General features: G+C 39.9%; 1 protein-coding gene across 1 annotated transcript in view; it reads right to left on the bottom strand.

Moving 5' to 3' along the window:
* MYLK (myosin light chain kinase) overlaps positions 1-25,414 on the bottom strand; it is a 331,964-nt gene that overhangs the window by 21,880 nt on the left and 284,670 nt on the right. Inside the window, exons 26-28 of the mRNA XM_044670040.1 lie at positions 24,121-24,244; positions 8,959-9,111; positions 5,003-5,126 (exon numbers count right to left, since the gene is read on the bottom strand). Coding sequence (XP_044525975.1) covers positions 5,003-5,126; positions 8,959-9,111; positions 24,121-24,244 — 401 coding nt within the window. The remainder of the gene's footprint in view (positions 1-5,002; positions 5,127-8,958; positions 9,112-24,120; positions 24,245-25,414) is intronic.

Below are 25,414 nucleotides of genomic sequence, written 5' to 3'. Positions count from 1 at the left end.
GGTCTGACTGGGGTAAAGTAAAAGAGGAATGATCTTCTCTTTGACTCACATTGAATTTGTGGTCCTCCTGACCCATTTTAACAGACCAGGACAAGTGAGATTCTTCATTTCTATTTAAGGATACCCCTCTCTTCTACAGATAGAAAGTGTTATCTTCCCTTCTGCAGTGCAGAGAACTACCACATTACTGGTGGCCTGAAATATATTTCTTCTCTCTGTGCTTCCTGTTTCTGAGTTGGATCCTCTGAATGTGTCTTACTGGGCAGTGGTGTATATGCTCCTGGGATGCTGAGCTGGAACTTGGGATGCATTCTTCCCATAACAAAAAAAGTTATCAGTAATAGTTAGATATAACTGAAATCATACGATTAGTAAAATTACTATCCTTTAGTTCCATTAGGGATTAAGCAGGATTGTGTGGGTTAAAACATTAAAATCTGGAGCAAAAAATATCTGGAAGGGACTTAATAGCATCTGATCTGATCTCTTTATTTAACAGGACAATAAATGCTAAGTGACTTAGCTCATTTTTCTCTGGCTGATCAGTGGCACAACTGGCATTAAAACTCAGACTTTCTGTCTTAGTCCAGTAAGAGATGGTTCTATAAGCAAAACCACTCACTTGTTTTCTACCCAGCAGCTGAAATACTTTAACTGACAGAATGATTGCCAAATCTCCTGGTCTTTTCTTAATCCTCAGTCTTTTTTACTTCCTTGGAGTCTCTGTCATTATGAATCATCCTCTTCTCCTGGATACTCTCCTCTGTAAGTTTTTGTGACATTGCTCTCTTCTGGTTCTTTTTCTGCCTTGAAGTTATCCTGGACTCCTCACATTCATTTCCAGTTTGTTGTCAAGCCTTGTCCTTTTCACCTTCATAACATCTCTCATATAAATATGTTCATTTCTCCCAATTCACATAGCTGCCACCCTAGGGCAAGTCTTCATCACGTCACACTTGAACTACTGCACTAACCCTCTGACTGCTCTTCCTGCCTCAAACCTTTCTCACTCTAATTCATTTTCCACTCAGCTGCCAAAGTAATCTTCCTAAAGTTCAGGTATGAGCATGTTACTCTTCCTTGGCCTCCTACACACACATTCATTTATTCTTTCTCATATATTCATTCATATTCTCTCTCTCTCTCTCTCTCTCTCTCTCTCTCTCTCTCTCTCTCTTCTTCCCTACTCCCCCCCGGATCAGATATAAAAATATTCCTTTGTTTTTTATAGTCTTTTCCAACGTGGTTTCTTCCTACTTTTTGAGTCTTCCTGGACTTTACTTCCTACCATGGCACTCTATCGCTCAGTCACTTTGGTTTCCTTGCTGTCCCTCTCATCCAGTTCTTTACCTCCTGATTTCTTTTCACTGACTATCCCTTTGGAATGCTCTTCCTCCTTGTCCCTATGTCTTGGCTTTTTTAGCTGCCCCCAAGACTCAGCTCAAATCTCACCTGTGACAGGTTCCCAATCCCCCATCCTCCAGGTTGTAATGTTTAGATTACCTTCCATTTATACTATACTCGTCTTACCTGTATATGATTTTTAAATTTATTTTTATTTATTTTCATTTTTTTTGCATATGATTTTTTGCATGCTCTCTACCCCATTAGAATGTGATCTCCTGGTGGGCTAGATCTGGACTTTTGCTTTTCTTGGTATCCCCAGCAATTCGCATATGATAAAATAAAGACTTGTTGACCAAGGACCTTTAGTTTTTATCCTTATCTGAACACATTCAAGTTAACCTGTCTATTGTCTCCTTTTTCAGAGAGCTTCCTCATAACATTTAAATATTACTGGCTAGAACTTCCCCGGCTTAGCTTGTGAGAATTATGTAGAGCAAATTTAAAGTTTTCAGAGTATTCTGAAGTCTAATACCTTTTTTCATCTTCATAGCCAATTAGAAAGGATAGGTATTATACATTCCATCTTTCACATTGAAAAACAAGGGACCATAACAACTAATTAACTTGCTAAAACTTCATAGGATCAAAGATGGAGAGCTGGAAGGAAACTTAAAAGCCATGGAATCTACTCCCTTTCCCTCCTTCCATTTTTCAGATGAGGAAACCAAGGCACTGAGAAGTTAAGTGACTTCTCAGGATCAAACAGCTAGTAAGTTATGTGAAGAAGGACTGCCAGGTCTTCCTGACTCAAAATCCTGCGCCCTATCCTCTGTACAATGCTGCCTCTCAGTTAAATTCTAATCAATGAAAGGACTAGAAGAACATCATAGGATCACAAATACAGATCTGGAAAGACCCTTAAAGGCCTTCTAGTTCAAACTCTATATTCTTAGATAGGAAGAAATTAAAGCCCATAGTGGTTAAGGGACCTCCCTAAGACATTGGTGCTCAGTTGTTTCAGTCATGTCCAACTCTTCATGACCTCATTTGGGATCTTCTTGGCAGAGTCACTGGCATGATTTGCCATTTCTTTCTCCAGCTCATTTTACAGATGAGGAAAATGAGACAAACAGGGTGAATATGGTTTGCTCAGATCACATAGCTATTAAGTATCTGAGGCTGGATTTTAACTAATGAAGATGAGTCTTCCTAACTCCAGGTCCAGCACTCTATCCACTGGATCACCCAGATGTCCTTTCCTGAGATTACACAGGGGATTACTAGCAGGGATAAGATCTGAACCCAGGTCTTCTGACTCCATATCCATTTCTCAGGCCACTGAACCCAGTTGACTAGAATCTTGGTCTAAGTTGGTCTAAGCTAGGGAGTTTTCTATAAACTCATCTCATTGAATGCACATGTGGGATTCCTTGAAAAATGGCAGAGGTGGAGGGGAGGGGGAAAGCATAGAGTTCCTTACTTTTTTCTCCTTTTCCTAAATCCTTTGCAAAGCAGTTATTTGGTCCATAGCCCTAGTGTTTTAAGTCACACGATTTTTCAACCAAAAAGTGATATCTTTGGTGCTCTAATAATCTTCCTTTGTGGCAAATTACTGACAAAAATCACATCTAAGCTTCTCATCTATTTTTCTCTCCTGTATGCTTTCCAATTTCTGGTTATTCCCCAATGTAGGCCCTTTGCTTCATTCAAGCAAATCTGCTGAGCAGTGATTTATTCTCTCTCCTGAGCCCTCTTTTCCTCACACTTAGATTGTTCTTTCCTATTCTCTCCATTAATCCATGTTCTTCTTCAACATAACTAACTGTGATCACTGTTCATTCCAGCATCTGTCCCCCTCAACACTCCCAAATATAGTTATGTAGAGCTGTATGGAGCAATAATGTTTATTATTCTTGGTGTCACGTCCATTCCACAAGACTATAAACTTAACTTCCTTACATTAACCATGTATCCTCCACCAGACTGGGAGCTGCTAAAAGGAGGGGAAAGTCTGTCTCTCCTCTCTCTCCAAACTTGTCCTATATTAGACTGGAAGTTTCCTTAAAGTAAAAATCATAAGTCAGGGCAGAGGAACCAACACTGGATATGGAATAAAGAGTTTAGGGATTCTAGTCCTCATTTTGCCACTAATTAACTATGTGAATTTGAACATTCAAGTTATATCTCCTGTCACATCACAGATGAGCTTCTCATTTGTTAAAATAATGATGTTTGCCCAATGGATAAAGTGCTGGGCCTGGAGTCAGAAAGACTCATCTTCATGAGTTCAAATCTGGCCTCACATACTTCCTCATGGTGTAACCCTGGACAAGTCACTTCACCCTGCTTGCCTCAGTTTCCTCATCTGTAAAAATGAGCTGGAAAAAGAAATGGCAAAGCACTACAGTATCTTTGCCAAGAAAACCCCAAATGGAATAATGGAGAGTCAGACATGATTGAAGTGATTGAACAACAATAATAACAAATGACTAATGTTCAGTGATTGATTACATATTATCAGCCTTCTTCATTTTCTCCGACATACTCAGTTCTCTGGAGTGGGAGCAAAATGTTAAAGTGTTATATTAATAACTTATTCTAGACAGAATACAAAATAAAAAGTAAATCATTTTAGTTTTTGATAAAACCAAACAAATCAATATATATTTATTCATTTTCATGGAGCCCTCATGCTTCAGTGCTGATGTTGGCACATGTAGCTGCCTATCTTAAACATGAATTCACACTGGCTTTTGAGAACCAATTGTTAAATTTCAGTATGAGTCTTTACACCTTAGAAAATGACTCTTGATTTATTGTTTTGTTGATTGTGGACTTAAAAATGTGATGTAGAAAAGGCAAATCATGCAGATTAAAATTAAAAGTGTGTTGTACTTACATTCTTTTCCCCAGAGAGCTGGTTGTTAAACATTTTCCAGCACTCCATTACTCCTAAGTCATTGTCTGTGGGGTATGTCCCCTTCATACTTTCTCTAGGATGGGCAGAAGATGCACTGAGACCATTATAATCTTTTGTCCAGGCCTTTGAATGAAGGAGGTGCTCATGGTTTGGAATATTGCTCCCACGGAACAGACTAATGTTAACTGGCCTATAAGAAGACTGAGCCCATTTGTCTGGCCTCACTCATATCACAATGTCACAGAAGGAACGTCAAAGGTCATTTAGCCCAAACCCTTCATTCTGGGGTTGCTAAGCGGTACAGTGGATAGAGTGCTAGACTGAGTTGAACTCTTCTTCTTGAAGGCAAATATGGCCTCAGACACTTAATAGCAGTGTGAGGCTAGGTAAGTCACTTACCCCTGTTTGCCTCAGTTCCCTCAATCTGTAAAATGAACTGGATAAGGAAATAATAGCAAGCCACTTTTTTTATCTTTGCCAAGTAAACCCCAAAAGGGCTTATGAAGAGTTGAACAAAACTGAAATGACTCAGCAACAACAACAAATTTCATTTTATAGATGCAAATCTAAAGGCTGAGAGCTTGAGTAAGCAAAGCTATCTGATTAGACAGAATATTTCAGACACTTAAAAGTTTCCCACGAAATGGAGAAATCACCATAGGAGCTGGGAGTACAACTCTCCCGTGACACAGTGCCTTGTGGCCACAAGCCTGCTCTCAATGGCTTCTGCATTACCTGCCATTTTCTTCTTGCCATGTATTTTTTCATCCGATCTTTGGACAGTTTCTTGGCTTCCATATTTTTGGTGTCTTTCATTAGCCATGGATGCTGAAGGCACTGGGTGCAGTCCAAGCGGTTCCTACCACAGAGAGATCAGAGAATGGAAAAGTGTTAGAGTTAGGAGGGACATTAGAGATCATCTATTCCAAACTCCTTGGGTTACTGATGAGGAAAAAAGAGAGACCAATCTTTTTTTTAAAATGCCTGTCTTAGAACCATTAGCAATTCTTTTTTTAATTTTTTAAACCTTTCCGTCTTGGAGTCAATACTGTGTATTGGTTCAAAGGCAGAAGAGTGGTAAGGGCTAGGCAATGGGGGTCAAGTGACTTGCCCAGGATCACACAGCTGGGAAGTGTCTGATCTAGATTTGAACCTAGGACCTCCTGTCTCTAGGCCTGACTCTCAATCCACTGAGCTACCCAGCTGTCCTCCCCCTCCATTAGCAATTCTAAGACAAAAGGGTCAAGGGCTAGGCAATTGAGGTTAAGGACTTACTCAGGGTCATACAGCTAGGAAATGTTTGAGGTCAAATTTGGACCCAGGACCTCCCATCTCTAGCCCTGGCTCTCCAACCACTATGCTACCCTAACTGCCCTGAAAGATAAATTTGAATAATATCACCTAGTAGGTCAATTCAAAAGTTGTGCATAGAACCTAGACTTTCTAATCTCTCAGTGCTGTGTTCTTTCTGCTGTTTAACCAAACCAGTTTTCTAAAATGCTGCAAAAGAATTTTTTGCTCATATTCTTATCTCCATTTTGGCTGATTAAAAAAGATGTACAAACTCTACAGCTTCCAACCAATTTGAAATTGGTAAGAGAAAAAGCATTAAGTGATAAGAATAAATGACCAGGGCTTAACCCTATTCGCCTCATTTTCTTCACATGTAAATAAGCTGGAGAAGGAAATGGCAAACCACTACAGTACGTTTGCTGAGAAAACTCCAAATAGAATCACGAAGAATCAGATACAGTTGAAAGAAGTGAACAACAACAACAAATACCTACCTTTTAGTGTTGTTTAGAAGCTTAAATGGGACAATATTTGTAAAGCACTCCACAAACCAAAAGGTGCCATGCTTTTTCTTATTACTATTATTATAAAATTATTATAATTATACTGATATAATTATAAATATTATAAAATTACTACTATTACTAAAGAAATACCTGAGGCTTGAAAACTCTTCTTCATTTGAATAAAAAACTAATTTTGACCACTTAAATTCTGCCCAATCATTTCCAAGAATACCTGAATGGTGCATATTTGGAAATTTTTTAGGCTGAATGGTCCCAGCCTGCCATATAAGGGAGTAGAAATCCATGGAAGCCTCTGTCTCTCTGTTTCTGTTTCCTTCTCTAAGAAAAATAGGAGCGATACATGTGGCTGAAATACTTTTAAATCTCAGAGCAACAGGAGACTAAATATCAAAATACAATTAAGTTTCTGTTATCAGCAAGGCTGAGAAATAAGATCATGTGGTTAATCAAATATTTTAGCTAATAGCATTGCCCTTTGCACCTCATGGGAATTTAGAATAGGAGAAAATGCTAATCCCCAAACTGTACTGAATGTTAGTGAATATTTCAGTGGTACCTGCTGAAACTGAAAGTGCTCCTTCTTCCAGTTTTTCATAGTACTTTGGAGCTCACCTTGTACCATAAGCATTCCTATACATGTCCTTTGAAGAGTGGAGACTTTACTATAATCTACCTTTGCATCTCAATGCCTTGTATCCATTATTAGATACTCTGGGATTATATAGCAAAGCATCTTTTTAATTGAATGCAGGAATGAATTCTGTTCTCAATCAATGGACAAGAAGTTCTTACTATGTGCCAGGCCCTGTACTTGGCTCTGGAGATACAAGTACAAAGACTGAAACAAACTCTAATCATAAGGAGCTTACAACCAAGTCCTCAAATTCTGTAGTTGTAGTCATAGCTCCTATTTATGTAATATCTTGTCCTATGATTAATGAGCTAGCTCCTTAAAGTTTGCAAGGCATTTTACAAATATGAGCTCATTTGAGCTTCACAAGGAGCCTGAGAGGTAGGTGCAACTATTACCCCCATTTTACAGATGAGGAAACGGAGGCAGACAGAGGCTAAATGACTTGCCCAGGACTGCACGGTGTCTATGGCTAGATGTGAACCCACATCTTTCTGAATCTAAGTTCAGCACTCCAATCATTGTGTCACCTAGCTCTCTAGTTTGTTGTTCTAGAAGCACTTTTGTTACAACAATCCTATCAGGTAAAATGGAATAAGTAATAGTTTTATTTTATAAATTAGGAAACTGAGGTTCAGAGAGCCTCAAAGACTGCCCAAGGTCATACAACAAGTTAACAGTAGAAATGAAATTCAAACTCACCCCTTCTGATTCTGTTTCACCAGTGTTACTGATTACATGGGGATCCATAAGCTCAGCTCTATCAACTTTTTGAAGAAACATTTTGATAGCTATATTCCACTTTAAAGGGTTTCCTCTAGAATCTCATATAGATTATTTTTTTGTATTCAGTTGCATTTTTCTGAGAAGGGGCCCATAGGCTTCACCAGACTGCCAAAGATTCCAGGAAACAAAAACGGTGAAGAACTTTTACTCTAGGAGCTGCTAGGTAGCTCAGTGGATAGAACACTAAGCTTTGAATTGGGAGGACCTGGTTTCAAATCTGACCTTGGACATTACCTAGCTGTGTGGTCCTGGAAAAGTTATTTCACCTCACTTACCTGGCCCTTATTCTTCTGTCTTAGAGTTACTAGGACAAAAAGTAAGGGTGCTTTAAAAAAAACCCACCTCTTACTGTATAAAGAATGGGCACCGGGGGCAGCTGGGTAGCTCAGTGGATTGAGAGCCAGGCCTAGAGACGAGAGGTCCCAGGTTCAAATCTGGCCTCAGACACTTCCCAGCTGTGTGACCCTGGGCAAGTCATTTGACCCCCATTGCCTACCCTTACCACTCTTCCACCTATAAGTCAATACACAGAAGTTAAGAGTTTAAAATAAAAAAAAATATATAAAAAAGAATGGGCACCTATGAGGCATAGTAGATAGAGAGCTGGGCCTAGAGTTAAGAAGACTTATCTTCCTGAGTTCAAATCTAGCCTCAGACACTTAAGCTGCGGGACCCTGGGCAAGTCACTTCACCCTGCTTGCCTCAGTTTTCTCAACTGTAAAACAAGTTAGAGAAGGAAATGACAAAACACTTCAGTACTTTTGTTAAGAAAGGTTTCCTGGCAAAGATGCTTGAGTAGTTTCAACAAGAGTCAGACACAACTAAAAAGTGACTAAACAACAACAAAAACTCTAGAGAATCACTTCAATTTTCTGCTTCCCTGTATGTCTAAACTGTACTATACAATATTCCCGGTCTGATACTACATATGAGGATAAGGCTCTTTGATTTATGGAAAACATCTTCCTTCGTCCTTTCTCTCCTCTTACAGACACATACTCAGGCTCTCACCCACACCGCCAGCCCATCCTTCTCTTTTTTTGTAACACAGCCACAGTGTGAGGCCACAGGGCAGCTGAAAAATGGAGGATAAGGGAAATAATCAAGTGCCATGGGGGAAATCCTTCCCTTTTTTTCTTTCTTTTTTTTTCCGCATCTGAATTTACTCCATACCTACTCTGTAGTTCTTTGTCGAGATCCCTACCTAGACACCCTTTGGTTCTGCCTCTATGCCAATGAGACTATTTCCCCCCCCCCCCCAACAAAACACCTGTGATATTCTCTGAGTAGCCACATCCCATTTATCCTTCAGGGTCTAACTCGCTGATTCCCCTCTGTGCCACTCCAGCACCTCTAACAGCAGGCTAAATGACTGCCTCCCCTTTTTCTATCCCAAGTCTTCCCCCAAAGGGAAAGAACACAAAAACCAGTTCAGTCTCCAGGGCATTAATTACTTCATGTCCTTCTTCAGTAAGCTGCTGATAAAGTCTTTGGCATCATCGGAGATTTCATCAAATGCTTCATCGTCGAAGTCCCAGGTGGCTGAGGTAACATTGGCTAAAGTTTCGTTGTCGTTGTCGCCCATGAAGGGGGAAAGTCCACTGACCCTGGGGAGAAGGAGATGGAGAGAGCACAGTGAGCTGGTAGGGTAGCAGAGGGGAAACCTAGAGCAGCCAGGGCACAGCTGCCACAGAGAGGCTAACGGTGGTTGGGCCAAGTTACACTGAATAACCCCAGTTACATAAATAAGGCAGTGGGTTGGGGTAGGGGACATGATCACGGGACAGAGTTTAGCAGAAAGATATATTTTTTTAAACCCCTACCTTTCATCTTAGAATCAATACTATGTATGTATCAATACTATACTATGTACATGAATACTACATATTGGTTCCAAGGCAGAAGAACAATAAGGGCTAGGCAATGGGGGTTAAGTGACTTGCCCAGAGTCACACAGCTAGGAAGTGTCTGAGGCAGAATGTCCCATCGCTAGACCTGGCTCTCAATCCATTGAACCACCCAGCTGCCCCCAAAAGTGCCCCCTTCCACGACAGAGTTCAAGAAATTATCTTGTCCCTAGAAAGATATTTTCTTGAACTCTGTAATGGAAGATTACAGAAGGATTGCATGGCATCTGGAGTCACACAGATGGCACTCATCTGAATTAAGTCATGTCATGTTTTGGGGTACAAAAGAAGCAGCCTGGGGGTTGGGTGGGGGGAGATGTATTCTTTCACAGTGAGTACTATAACCCAGGAGGAAGCAGAATCAGACTAGCCTGGATCATGAGAGCCAACTGTTCAGTTTTCAGTGTGAGAATCTGACACCTCAGAAACGGGCACTGGTATAAATGAGGGAGAGATTTATTGTTTTGTTTCATTGTCTAGGATTAAGAAAGTGAGGGGAGAGATGTTAATAATGCAGATTCAACTTAAAAGTATGTCATATGCACATTCTCCTCTGTCTTCCCCTGAGCTGAATAGAAAACATTTCCCAGCACATCCCTGGGAAGGGGTCAATAAATGTTAAGTGAGAATTCCAATTTTCCACCTCCCCGCCTGCCCTGCCCCAGACCAATAAATATGATGTCAGCACGGCTAATGGTCACAGGGGACGACCTCCGGACCTCCAAACAGGCTGGCCTCTGAGAATGTAGTAGAGAGGGTGGCCTCCAGACCTGTCTCATAGCCCACAAGGGCCACAGGTACTACCCGAAGGGGACAAGCACGGGGTAAACAGGACCCGTTGGGCTTCTATTACCACAGTTACTTATCAGAGAAAAGGAGGGTAAAAGGAATAGCTTTGAAGGTACAAAAGAATCCTAGCTGGGGCTGGGGGGGCTAGGGCCCAGAAAGGGTGGGCAGTTCAGTGGGGCTTCCACTTGGCAGGCATTTCCCCCTTTTAGGAATCATGGTCATGAAGATGGACATGATGAACATGTTTTCTTTATTACTGTTGTTTTTTGTCTTGGCCTTTAATTTCGTCATTTTAGGAAACGACTATAAATCCTCTAAAACTTTTAGAATTAAATAGTTGACTGCAACAAGGTGTAGGTATTAGAGATTTGCAGTTCATAGGCAGCTCTTTTTTTCCATTTCTCTTTCTATACGGAAATGTTCGTGTTTGCTGGCCAAGTGAACAAGCAAGTCTTACTCTGTGAGGCAGGATGCTCATGGAAGGGTTCATAAAGAAAGGTTTAAAGAAATGCTCCTTCAAGGAGCTGACATTCTTATGGCAGCAGTGGGAATAACAGACAAACAAATGTATACTTACAAGATATTATACAAGTGGTTCAGTGCCTATAAGCCCAGGCCTGGAGACAGAAGGTCCTGGGTTCAAATGTGACCCCAGATACTTCCTAGTTGTGTGATCCTGAGCAAGTCATTTAATTCCCAGTGCCTAGACCTTACTGCTCTTCTGCCTTGGCATTGATAGCTATATTGATTCTAAGACAAAAGGTAAGGGTTAAAAACATCTATACCTATCTATTCATGCATCAATCCATTCATCCATCTATCCATTTTCTGTCTATCCATCCTTCCATCTGTCTGTCTATCTATCTGCAGGGTTCAAATGTGGCCTCAGACATTTTCTAGCTGTGTGACCCTGGGAAAATCACTTAAAGATTGAAAATCATTACTTAAAAAAAAAAAATCTGCGAGGGCACAGGTGGCTCAGTCGATTGAGAGCCAGGCCTAGAGTGGGAGGTCCTGTGGCCTCATCCATTTCCTAGCTGTGTGACCCTGGGCAAGTCACTTAACCCCCATTGCCTAGCCCTTACTGCTCTTCTGCCTTAGAACCAATACCCAGTATTGATTCTGAGATGGAAGGTAAGGGTTATAAAAAGAAAAAAAAAAAAAAAGATCTGTGCAAGGTAATCTCAGGGGAAAAGTACTAATAGTGGAAAAGGGAACCAGAAAAAACAAAGTCTTGGAGGAAGAAATCATGACATGGAGATAAGAAGAGAGAGCATTCCAGGGTTGGAGGACAGCCAGATTAAAGGTAAAGAAGCAGAGATGGAGCTTTATGTGTGAAGTTCACTCTGACTAGATTGTAGAGCCATGGATAGAGTACTGAATTTAGTGTCAGGAAGGCCTGTCTTCATCAGTTCAAATCTTGCCTCAGACACTTCCTAGCTATGTGACCCTGAGCAAGTCACTTTACCTTGCTTGCCTCAGTTTCCTCCTCCATCAAATGAGCTGGAGAAGGAAATGGCACACCACCCCAGTATCTGTGCCCAGAAAACACTAAATAGGGTTACAAAGAGTCAGACAAAACTGTAAAATGACTCAATGGCAAAACCTTCCATGCTAGATATGTAATCTTTCTCCAGAAATTATTTTGTTTGTATTTACTTACGTCTTTATCTGTTGTTTTCCCCAATACAATGTAAGTTTACTGAGAGCAGAGACTGTTTCATTTTGTCTTTGTATCCCTAACCTTTGGCACGGTGACTGTGTCACTAAGTTCTTTTCTGAATTAAGCTGAATTGAATTATAGTCAACTTGCTTTTATTCGTGTCATATAAAGAAGAAAGATAATGCTTGACTTCTAAACACAGTATAAAACCAGATAAGACTGTGAAAATATTCTGAGAAGGTCTGCTTATAGGTTCTGCTACCATATGGAGTTTTCTCAAATCTCACTATTTATTTCCAGACCACTTGCCCCTACTACCCAGCTGCAAGACTTTTTTTGGAACATTTTCTTTTCTTTCTTTTTTAAATCCTTATCTTCTGTCGTAGAATCGATACTAAGTATTGGTTCCAAGGCAGAAGAGAGCTAAAGGCTAGACAACTGGAGTTAAAAGACTTGTCCAGGGTCATACAGCTAGAAGTATTAAGGTCATATTTGAATGTAGGACTTCCTGTCTCCAAGCCTGACTCTATCCACTAAGCCACCTAGCTGCCCTTTGGGACATTTTCTCTGAATCATCTATCCATAAACTCAGAGATTTCAGGCTCATCATCACCTGAGCCAAATATAATTAGGATGGTGATTTGAAAAATTATATGATGTACCCCAAAGTCAAATACAAATGACCGATGAGTAATTTGTGCAATTGCTTTTATTCATTATTAAGAAGTGGCTATACTTTCTTAAACAAAGAACCTTAAAAAAAATGGAGCACAAAGTTCAGATAGGCACAATAAGCCCTATAATCTGTCAGAAGTATTATGAGACAAATTGCAGAAAGAAGAGTACTTATCAAACATGAATTCAAATACTCCTAACTACTCTTATTTTCCTCCTTTTTCTTCAATTTTCTTTTCTTTCTAGGTCTGCATTCATTCTACATCTATATGCATTTATCCCACCTCTTCCCTCATTCAGAAAGCAAGAAAAAATAAAACTCATTTAACTACATTTAAATCTCTTATTATGTACTTATCATCATAGTTCATAACTCAAATTCTTCTTGAATTGATTGTATCCTTGGCCTTACACTTTGGGGCAAAAAATTCCCTACTCTTATACCTTGTAGTCATAGAAAATGTCCCTGAGAAGGGAAAATATGACTTCTGGTGAATTGAATCCTTATATAGCTATATCTAGATAGCTAGATATAGATAGATAGATGGACAGAGAGAAGGACAGATAGATAAAGACAAACAGAAAGATAGAGATGAATATATATAGCTAGAAAGATGGATTGATATAGATAGATGATATAGTATAAGCTTTAAATTAATATCCAGTAACTCCAAGTATTATATTTTATAAGATTTATTAATAATCACTTGAAGTAGGAAAAATATAAAAAACAAAAGTAAAAGCCTGAGTAAAGACACGTGAGAAAAATCCTCCTGCCTGGAACTCACTCCTCCTCCACAAACTGCCATCAAGGGAGAAAAGAGGCAGGAGAGCTTTACTTCTATTTCTTTTTTCTTCTACTTCAAGTGATTATTAATAATTCTTATAAAATCTTACAATAGCAGGATAGATATAGCTGGATATATACATGTATATATATAAATATAGATGATAGATATAGAAAGATGGATGGATGAATAAATGGATAGATAGAGCAGGATAGATATAACTGTATATATATATATATATAGATGATAAATGGATATAGAAAGATAGATTGATAGATATAGATATAGATAGATGGAGAGATAGAAAAATAGATGAATGGATGGATAATTAGATAGATATAGATATAGGGAAATGGATATACACATATATTATCCTGATGTAATCTATCTATCTATCTATCTATCTATCTATCTATCTATCTATCTATCTGTCAGGAGANATCTATCTATCTATCTATCTATCTATCTATCTATCTATCTATCTATCTAAATGTCAGGAGAGCTTATTTTTTGAAGGAGACTATGGAGATTTTTGGGAAAGTTTCGAGATCTTTTCTAAGTTTGATCCTGGCAGGAAAGATACTGGCTACTAGCTTGGAGAATTCACTGCCTAGATCTGTTCTCAGCCTTGCTTGACCCTGTATAAGAGGCTTAGAATCCAATCCAATCCCAGTCCAGTCCAGCCCAGCCCAGCCCAGTCCAGTCCAGCCTGCCCTGTATTTTGTAGCTCAAAGCCAAAATGGAAAGGCACCACCAGGGGGCGACTGTAACCAGATGGTGGACTCATCCAGAAAGCCTCATTCAGCCTGGTTGGGATAATGAGTTTTGATGGGGGAACAAAACAAAGGAATGCACTCTAGTTGACTACTTTTAAGTTGCAGCTGCTCTGTGAAAAAGGGTGGTCTCTATCAGCCTATTGGCAACCCAAGAGAGGCCTCAGGAAACTGCAGAAACTAGCTTCTGCCTCTGCATATTATCATGTTTCATAAAACTTGTGGACTTCAAAGTATCTCCATTGCATTTTATTTTTCAGTAATGACACAGCGATTAGAAGAGAAGGCAGTTCTTTGTGTGCTAGAAACTACATCTGAAGGGGTTAAGGTTTTTAAAAATATATTTTTAATTGTTTCATTAAATATTTTCCAATTATGTTTAAAAAACAAATTTTAATGTTTATTTAAAAAAATTTTCGAGTTCCAAATTCTTTCCCTTCTTCCCACTCTCCCATACCTTCTTGAGAAGGTAAACAATTGGATTCTAATTGTACAAGTAAAGTCATGTAAAACATTTCCATGTTAGTGGCTTAAGTTTGATTCTATCTATTGCTATCTAGAGGCAGTGGGCTGTAGTAGAAAAAGAACTAGGCTTAAAGTCCCAGATGATATCATCTCTATGTGCTTTGAATTTATATTCCTGTCAGGAAGGAGTTCCAGCTTTATATTTGCTAGAAGCACATGTATTTAGCAAGAGAGAGAATGAAAGGAGTATGTCTACAATTCATGTACAGCTTCTTTCTTTTTTTATAAAAACTCTTGCCTTCTGCCTTAGAACTGATGGTAAGTGGAGGCAGCTAGGTGGCTCAGTGGATAGAGCACCAGTCCTAAAGATCTGGCCTCAGTTACTCTTGGCTGTGTGACCCTGGACAAGTCACTTAACCCCCATTCCCCAGCCTTTACCATTCTTCTGCTTTGGAACCAATATGTGGTATTGATTCTAAGACGATAGGTAAGAATTTTTTTTTTTTTAATTATATTGCGTATCAATGGTCGAGGAAATTAGGGTTGAGTGATTTGTCCAGGCTCACACACAACTGGGAAGCATCTGAGGCCACATTCGAACCCTAGACCTGTTGGTCTTCAGTCCTGACACTCTATCAACTAACTCACTTAGCTGCCCCTGGATATATTCTATCAAATAGGTCATCCTTAAAGTGGAAACTAGGCTGACCAGTTAGACTGTTTGTGTCATGATCTTGGCAGGAGACCATGGGTTGGGTGAGGAGAGCCAGATTTAGAATTTGGAATTCAAAATTTTTTAAAAAAAGGAATGTTAATTTTTTTATATATATACTTGGGAAATAATGAAATAAATAGAAGTATATTTTCTAAAAGCCTTAGCTGAGCCATATTTGGGATTTGGCACATAAAAATGATAATAGTAGTTCAGATGACAGCACTTTCTGATTTAGAAAACACTTTGTTTTCCAGAAACCCTACGGGAGTGAGGAGGATGATTATCTGTATTTCACAGCTAAGGCACAGAGAGTGATTAAGTGGTTTGCCCATAGCTACACAGTAAAAGAGGAAGCTGGAACTTGATCGTAGATTTCCTAAGTCTTTCCACCACACCATGGAGATGTAGATATTTTTCTGGCTGTGGAATGGGTTTCACACACAAGCAGCTCATCTTGACATCTGAATCTGATGGACGTATCCTTGGGATACCTGCATGGGCTCATCCTGGTATATTTCTTTTCCTCCGTGGGCAACTGGATAACATTTAGGATTAACCCATGCACAATGAAAAAGGAAGAAATATTGACTGGGGCAGAGGAGAACATGAGAACCTCCCTTAAACAATGTTCCTTTCAGTTTGTTGAAGTTCTTCCAGACCTGTGATTTCATCAGTGGGAGGTAAGCCCTGGTGAGGAATCTGCCAATAAAGGTCAGCAGCCACCTGGTAATTTATAATCTTCAAGGGTTACCTGGGGACTCAGAGATAGGAATTATCTTGATCTGGGTCACAAAGTATAAGTCGAGGGGGCAGTTAGGTGGCTCAGGATATTGAGAGCCAGGGCAAGAAACAGGAGGTCTTGGGTTCAAATATGACCTCAGACACTTCCTAGCTGTGTGACCCTGGGCAAGTCACTTAACCCCCATTGCGTAGTCCTTACTGCTCTTCTGCCTTGGAACCAATACACAGTAGTGATTCTAAGATGAAAGGTAAGGGTCAAAAAAAAAAAAGTATGTCAAGGTTGGATTTGAACCCATATTTTCCTGACTATAAGACTGACTTTTCATCACTATATGATGTTGCCTCTGGCATTTGTGCTGTTAACAATCATACACACAGGGGGGCATCTGGGTAGCTCAGTGGATTGAGAGCCAGGCCTAGAGATGGGAGGTCCTAGATTCAAATCTGACCTCAGGCACTTCCCAGCTGTGTGACCCTGGGCAAGTCACTTAACCCCCATTAACCACTCTTCTGCCTTGGAGCCAATTCACGGTATTGACTCCAAGACTGAAGGTAAGGGTTTAAAACAAAGAAACAAACAAACAAAAAAAAACACAATCATATACACAGATTCACTCAGCTCAGGAATCCAGGCCCACAGTTTGTTCCTATATTTTATGGTCAAAGACTTGTTCGGAAGAGAACTGGAGCAGCCTTTAGGCTCAAGTCTCCCAGTGCTTCTCAGGAACTCAAGGAAAGGGGAACAGTTTTAGTGGTCATTTCCAGAACCTTGCAAAGGTCTGGCTGGTGGATCACCTTCTAGCTGTGCCAGCCAGTCAAAGTCGGTAATGATGGAGGGCATGCTGGTGACACACGGGCATGTGTGTTTGCATTTGGACCCATCAGAAAGTCCTTCACAGCAGCTGCAGGAATTTTGCTTGTATGAAGCAAAAGGAAACCAAACCCTTAATTGCTTCTTTATGGTTTAACCTCAGTCTCTTGTTTTCCTTTGTTTTTTTTCAAATTTCCATTTGATATAAAAAGGAAACGATAAAAACAAAAAGCCACACGGCCCTTTACTGGATCTAAGGAAAACAAACAATGTTGTTTTGGAATGCTGAAAGGTTCCAATCGGCAAATCTTCCTTCCTAATTAGGAACTGTATCCCAGCAAAGAGACATCTTAATTGCTGGAAATGCAGCTCTCAAAGCTTTCCCTGTCTTTGGCTGGGCCTCCAGGTTCTTACCCCTGTGGCATGGAACTTAAATTGCCGTCTTCCTTACCACTGAATCTGATTGAAGTGCCTCCACCTTGTCCATGGGACCCTCCTGGGCTCTGACCCAGTGCTTGCTTCCTCTTGGGTACCACTGGACAAAACTCACTGCAAGGGAATCTCGCCTACATAAGTCTGTCCTGCTCACCAAACACAACGGAGGACTATCTGCTGGGCCAGAAAAGGGCACAGCCCTGTCTCCTCTGCTGTTTTCTCTCTAACCTGACAGAATGATCAGTGATGACTCCCATTCCACCTCCGTCTCATCATGGCGGAGGCACAATGAGATCGACAGGGAATGCTGCCTTCTGGATATGGTTCTTACTTTTACTCAATTGTTTTTTCCACTTTCTTTTTAATTTTTTTTTATCAAGGATGAGTCTCTGGGGGTAGGGTGGGAAAAGAAATATCATATCATGAGGAAATGAAAATGATATAAAAATAAAAGATATCAATAAAATAAAATTAAAAAACTCTAACATTCTACATAATAATAATAACTAGCTTTCACATAGTACTTTAAGGCTTCTTATGCCATTTGATCCTCACAACAACCCCAAGAGGGAGGTGCTATTATTATTCCCATGTCACAGACAAGGAAACTGAGGCTGAGACATTAAGTGATTTGCCCAAGATCATGCAGCTAGTAAGTGTCTGAGGCAGGATTTTAACTCAGTTCTATATCTTCTGTGCTTCCTAGATTTGTTTTTTTTTTCCTTAAAAACAAGCAAACAAATCCAAAAAACCCTTACCTGCTGTCTTAGAATAGACACTAAGTATTGATTCCAAGGCAGGGCTAAGGAACTGGGGTTAAATGACTTGATCAGGACCATGCAACTAGGAAGTGCCTGAGGCCAGGTCTTCCCAACTCTGTGCCTGACTCTACTCACAGAACCCCCTAGCTGCTCCCTAACCACGGTTTTAAGGATTATAAAGTATTTTCTTTACAACAATCCTTTGAGAAAGCTACCAACAGGATTTGATGCCCATTTTAGCAGTAAGGAAGCAGGAGGTAAAGCAGCTGTTGAGGGTTACATAATTGGCAAACATTAGCACCACTACTAAAACTCAGGTCTTCAGACACACCAAGACCAGCAACTCTCTCATTCTAGCTGGCTTCTTTTGGAGCAGATGGCTGAGGTGAAGTGTTGCATGGGGTAGAAAAGAATGTTAGACTGGTAGCTAGTCCTTAGCTGTGTGACTTTGGATAAATCACTTACTCTCTCTGGGTCTCTGCTTCCTCAAATGTAAAATAAGAGGCTAGATTAGATGGTCTTTAAGGAGTCTCTGATCCCATGATCAATATGTGACCAACTATGAAACCTGGAACTTGGGTTAGGAAACTGAGGCTGAGAGATATTAAGTGGCAGGATTGGGGAGAGGACCAGTGATGCCACTAACCGAATCTTATGATCCCACCATAGTTCTGGGATGGCTCTCTTGGGAGGAAAGGAGAAAGGTATTATATATTTGGGGAGAGAGGGAAGGGAAAAGGCATTTGTTAAATGCCTGCTGTGGGACAGGCACTGTGCTGAGGACATTAAAAACATCTTATTTGATCCTTACATCAACCCTGGGAGGCAAGGCAGGTGCAATTATTATCCCTGTTGTACAGCTCAGGAAACTGAGCCAGAGAGGGGTTAAGTGACCTGTCCAGAGTCACAAAACTAGTAAGTGTCAAAAGATCCAGATTAGAACTCAGTTCTTCCTGACTCCAGATCCAGCACTCTATTCTTTATGATTTGGAAATGAAAGTGACATAAAAATAAAGATATCAATGCTTTTTCCCTATCTCTGTTTACTTTGCATCATTAAGTCTTTCCACACTTTTCTGTATTCATCATGTTCATTGCATCCTATGGCAAGATAATATTCTATGATATTCATGTATCACAATGTATTTAGCAATCCCTAAACCCCCATGTACATTCTCTGTCTCCAGTTTTTTCAAGTTCACAGAAAGTGCTGATATAAATATTTTGGCATGTCAGTAGCTTTTCTTTTTGTCTGTGACCTTCTTGGAGTGTGTACCTAGCAATGGCCAAGTCAAGGAATGTGCCATTTTATTCACTTTAAGTTGCTTTACTGAATGGTGGTACCAAAATTCACAGGTCTAACAACAAACTATTAGTGATTACACAGTGAAGTGGGCAGAGCTAGGAAAACAACAAACACAACCACTTCAACAATATAAATGGAAATCACAGCAACCACAAAATAATTGAAACTGAATGTTTGGAAAATAGAAAGAACAAGTTTGGGTCTGAAAAATAGGAAAGAGAAGAAATCTCTTTGCTGAGGTAGGAGTCCCTTGGTGTGGAACAGTGTGTATGTCATTTTTTTTTCCTGTGGATTTTTTTTTACTAATTTTTTTACTAATTTACTAATTTTAATTTATTAATTAGGTTTTACTAATTTTGTTCTCTTCTTCCTCTTTAAAAATATGTTATAAGATATGACTGTATGAGAGGAGTCAGAGAAAAGGATATAAGGAGGAATCTAGGCAATGCAGAAACAAAAGACATCAATAAAAACATTATAAAATATATCAATGCAACTAAAAAAAAACCCCTTACCTTCTATCTTAGAATCAATACTGTGTATTGGTTCCAAGGCAGAAGAGTGGTAAGGATAGGCAATGGGGGTCAAGTGACTTGCCCAGGGTCACACAGTGGGGAAGTGTCTGAGGCCAGATTAGAACCCACTTCCTCCCTTCACCAGGCCTGGCTGTCTATCCACTTGAGCCATCTAGCTGCCCCCATGAATGGAATTTTAAAAAATAAAGCAACTCTTTGCTCTGAGGAGTGTGGGAGGGATCCAGATAGAAGAACTTGAGAATTGCCTAGGGAATTACATCTAAAGCCCTCTAGATTAGCTCTCTAGTTAGGAGACCAAAAAAATAGGAAAGGAGATGTGCTTGGGGAGAAGCAGAGAGCCTAGAAGACTGTAAGAACTAAAATCAGAAGAGCATTTCTGATTTCTGTTATTAACTGGGAGGAAGGAGGACCATATAGAACAAAAAAAAATCCCTCTGACCTTTGCATGGTCAGAGAGGTTGAGCTTCTCTTCTCTGTATTTATTCAAGGCTAGAACCCTCTGGCTAACAGACACATCAGAAGTCCAGAGCTTGGGGCAGGTAGCCTTCTCCCTCTTTATTTTATAGTGGAAACTGATTCCTTTCAAGGAGGGCTACAGACTGAACCAGCGAGGCCCAGGCTTCAGAAACCAGACAGAAAAACTGGGAGCCTGGAAGGAAGTGGAACTGTGATTGCTTCCCCAACTTCCAGATCTCATCTTGCCTTCTTCCATCTCTCTACTACATTGGTACATGACAAGCTCCAAAGCCTAAAATAGATATACTCCAGCATCTTTGTCTTTTGAAATAACTTTTTTAAAGGTCCCCTTAATGAAAACCTTTTATAAAAATTGTCTTGAAGAGGACCTAGGTGGCTCAGTGGATAGAGTACCAGGTCTGGAGTCCAGAGGACTGGGTTCAAATCTGGCCTCAGACACTACCTGTATGACCCTTGGTAAGTCATGTAATCCTGGTTTTCTCATATGTAAAATGAATGGGAAAAGGAAATAGCAAACCACTCCAGGATCTCTGCCAAGAAATTTCCAGATGGGGTCACTAAGAGTTGGACACAACTGGAAACTACTTAACATTTCTGTGCCACGATTCATCAGGCCCAAGAAGCCATCATGAGGCATTTAAAAATGCTGGTAATTAGGATATGAGAAGGTTAACAAGCCTCAGGAAAGGGGAGCAGCTTCCAGGCCATTCTTCCTATAGCCTTGGGCAGGCCTGTAGCCAGGAGAAACCAGTTTCTTTTTTTGTTTCAATATGCTTTAAAAGGGTATTTAATCCATTTTAATGTGTTTTTAAAAGTTGTTCCAACCATCTTGGATTTATGACTTTCTTTTAAAAGAAAGAAGCTCTGTATGAAAGAAACAAGTTTAAACTTGACCTGATTCTGGTATTGAGAGAGAGAGAGAGAGAGAGAGAGAGAGAGAGAGAGAGAGAGAGAGAGAGAGCTCAAATTAGTCAAGTTGTTCGGAAATTTCCTTCTGATAGGGAAATGAGTTTCATAAAAACAAATGCTGAGATGTGCCACAAGGTTTTTTCCTTCCCTCTCTTTAGTCTTCTATCCAAGGAGTGTGGCACTGAAAAAAACAACTGGGAGTGCTAAGAAGGTAACCTTTCTCTGATAAGTTTGGAATGATAATTGTTAGCATTTATATAGAGCTTTACAAATATTAATTCACTTCATCTTCACAACAATCCTGAAAAACAGGTGCTGTTATTATTTCCACTTTTCAGATGAAGAAACTATGGTCAAGTGACTTGCCCAGCATCACACAAATGGTAAGAGTTTGAGGCTAGATTTGAATCCAAATCTTCTTGACTCCAAAGCTAGCTGGTGAAGTGGATAGAGTACTTAGCCTCAAAAGGTTCATATCCAGACTTAGATGCTTACTAACTATGAGACTCTGGGCAAGTCACTTCACCCTTTTTACCTCAGTTTCCTCATCTGTAAAATAAGCCAGAGAAGGAAATGGCAAATGACTCCAGTATCTTTGCCAAGAAAACACCAAATGGGGTTACAAAGAGGGGGTCATGACTGAATGATAACAACTTTCTAACTCCAGGGCTAACAGCCTGTCCATTGTGCTAGCTACCCTTCACTGAATGTAGTCAGGTCTCCCTGTCTAGACAATCCAAGGTTGGGGGGTAGCTTCAGACAGATGAAGAGAGCTATCTTTAACTTCTGATGCAAAACTGGCCAAAAAACCAAAGCTATGAACACTTAGGGGCAAGATTTTGACTTCAAATTGAGATGAGTTGAAGGGAAGGAAGTATTCTATTCAAGTTTGGAGAAAGGATAACATTAAAACAGTGAGAAATAACTTATAATTAGTAGTAAAGGCATTTAGTTGTTCCCTGGGCATGACATTTCTTTATATCTTGCTTTAACTATGTGTCTACAACATTCCATGTTTAGATTTGTAACTGATTAATGCTTGTATTTAATTTTCTTAAAAAAAAGTTGAATTTTCTCTTGAAAGGATGAAGCCTAGATTTAGAGGTAGATGGGCATCTAGTCCCCATCTTCTCATTTAAAAATGAGGAAACTGAGGTATAAGGACATGAAGGGACTAAGTAGCAGAGGGCTGACTCTAGGTATTCTGAATTATTCCACTTCACCATGGTAGAGAAACTCTATGGGCACCTGGAGAAGCCATTTCCAATTAAAATTGCCATAACCTTAGGTGACTTCAAGGCCTATGAGAACATCTCACATGTATTAAGTTTTCAAGAAACATTTGTTAAATTAAATGTCTGAATTTATAACTAGGAAATAAATCAATGAAACCTCCCTGAAATGGGAATTCTGAACAGAAGATCCACCTCAAGAAATTCCTGCTCTCTAAAGAAGAAGCTTCTATATTCTCACATTGCTTTGTATTTTTTTTTAAAACTCTTACCTTCCTTCTCAGAATCAATACTGGATTCAAGAAGAAGAACTGTAAAGGATAGGGGTTAAGTGACTTACCCAGATCACACAGTTAGAAAATATCTTTAGATCAGATTTGAACCCAGGATCTCCTGTCTTTTGGCCTGGTTCTTAATCCATTGAGCTACCCATCTGTCCCTCCATTCCTTCCTATTTATGTCTCATATCTTTCTATTTGAATTATTGCATTGTTTATTGTTGCCTGACTGCTCCCACCGAAGACACTTATTTCAAACTTCCATTCTTTCATTACTAAGAGTTTTTATTAACTGACACTTCCTTTCCTATGGCTCTCTACTGGATGCTTCAAGGAAGGGGACACTGGAAACGCAGATGCTTTGTACCCTCGGTAGAATAATGTGCTGTCTGTTATATACAAAGATGATCTTGGAAAATGGACTCCCTTCCTTTCCCTGATGACATGGGGGACCAAGAGAGTGGAATGTTGTATGTTCAGTGGATTTACTGAATTAAAAAAAATCTTTGTCACTAGGGAAGGCTCGCCACGTAGTAGAAGGGGAAATGAATATATCAAAGCAAAGCCATTGTGCTCTTGACTCATTATAACCTAATGTGTTTTAAGTTGTTGTTTTTCTCTTGGGAGTGAGGCTCTGTGACACCAAAACATCCCCACTCTCCCACTCAGATCTTTTATGATCAATGGTGCAAGGTTACATTATAATGAGAAAGCTGGGGAAAGGCTGGAGCTACAGTCTATCTACAGAGACCAGACTTCACCTCTGATGTAGTGATCTGGCTTTAGTTAAGAAAATTTAACTCACGACTACAAGTCAAAGCAACAACATCTACCAGGCAGGTTAATTCAAACCAGGAGTTTAGCTCGCCTCTTTCCCCTTCACACTCTCACCCTTTCTTCTGTGCCATCCTAACTGGTGTGACGGCATGTGCTCTGGTTCAGAGTGTGAAGCTCAGCTATCTCAGTTGTCATTTACCTCCTACCTGTGTGAATTTGGACAAATCATTTAACTTCTCGGTTTTCTCATCTGCAAGATGAGAAGTGATGGAGCCGGCAGACAATTAGCATCTAATAAATGCTTGTTGACTAACTGACTGAAATGAGGGGGCTAGATGAGCTGATCTTTGAGGTTCTTGCTAGCTCTATGTTTATGGTCCTGCTTATGCATGGTTCTGTTTAGATGGTACAGGACAGCAAGTTTCCCTGCTCCAGAAGTCCTGGTCTAGGATGGGCACCATGATGAGTTACCATCTCTCTATCATCTCTGAGCTATGAGGGTCACTCCCCAAATTTGTGTCTTCCAGAAATCTTGTTCTTGCCAGACCACCCCAGTCCTGGCCACATGTGGGACTCACAGGATGTAGCAGATGACACCGATGCTCCACATGTCTGTGGCATAGCCAATTGGCTCATAGTTGATCACTTCAGGGGCTACAAACTCTGGTGTGCCGAAGAGGACCTTCAGGGAACCTGCATTCTCTGAAACACAAGGGGAGGGGATCACGCTCCAGCAATGTTCTCAACAGCATTGATTAGACCTCCATATTAATGGACCACATTGGGTACCATGAAGAGACAGTGATAGATATGAGCCTTGTCTCTATGGGACTACTAGTCTGAGATGGATAGCCAAAAACAAATAAATATTCAGAGTATGCAAAATTTTCTTTTAAAAAACCCTTACCTTCTCTCTTAGAATCAATACTATGTATTCTTTCAAGGTATAAGAGTACTAAAAGCTAGGCAATGGGAGTTAAGTGACTTGCCCAGGGTCACACAGCTAGGAAGTATCTGAGGCCAGATTTGAACCCAGGAACCTCCCATTTCTAGGCCTGGTTCTCAATCCACTGAGCTGTCCCCTATGCTAATTTTTTAAAATTATTTATGTTCTGAACAAGTACGATTAATGTTATTAATTATGACTATAATCAACAATTTATAAATAGAATTTACAAAGTGTTTTAAAGTCTGGGGACGGCTAGGTGGTACAGTTTTGGATAGTGTTGGATCTGAAGTCAGAAAGACTCATCTTCCTGAGTTCAAATTTGGCCTCAGAGACTTACTAGTGGTGTGACTTTGGGCAAATCACTTAACCTCTGTTTGCCTTAGTTTCCTCAACTATAAAATGAAGACCCTGAAGGAGGAAATAACAAACCATTCCAATATCTTTGCCAAGAAAACCTCATAAAAATGGGGACACAAAAAGTCAGACATAAGTAAAACAACTTAACAAAAAATGAGTTTGCAAGACAACTTTACAATGTTGTTTTATTCTTGCAATAACCCTGAGAAAGGCGTGGCTGTTATTCTCTTTTGGCAGATGAATAAACTGAGGCTGAGAAATTAAGTGACTTGCCCAGGATCATTACCTAGCTGTCCATGTCCCAGGTATAAATTAATTACTTCTCCAGATCTCAGAAAAACAGAATTAAAAATTGCACCTCACCTTTCTGAATTTTTTTATGCAGGATGCTTTCACAGATAGTGACCTCCATCTCTTGGTCATGATGCTAACATTTCCTTGACGTAGCCAATTTATTGTCTAAGCTTGGATCAGACATTAGTATACTTTTCTCATAACTAAAGATGCTTTTATGGGGGTGAGAATATAGGATCATAAATTCTAAAGAGCTGGACGGGACCTAGCAA

Source organism: Gracilinanus agilis, chromosome 3, assembly GCF_016433145.1.
Source record: "Gracilinanus agilis isolate LMUSP501 chromosome 3, AgileGrace, whole genome shotgun sequence".
NCBI classification, from domain to species: Eukaryota; Metazoa; Chordata; class Mammalia; order Didelphimorphia; family Didelphidae; genus Gracilinanus; species Gracilinanus agilis.
The sequence above is the reverse complement of the archived record's forward strand: the minus strand, read 5'-3'. Positions and strand labels throughout refer to the sequence as shown.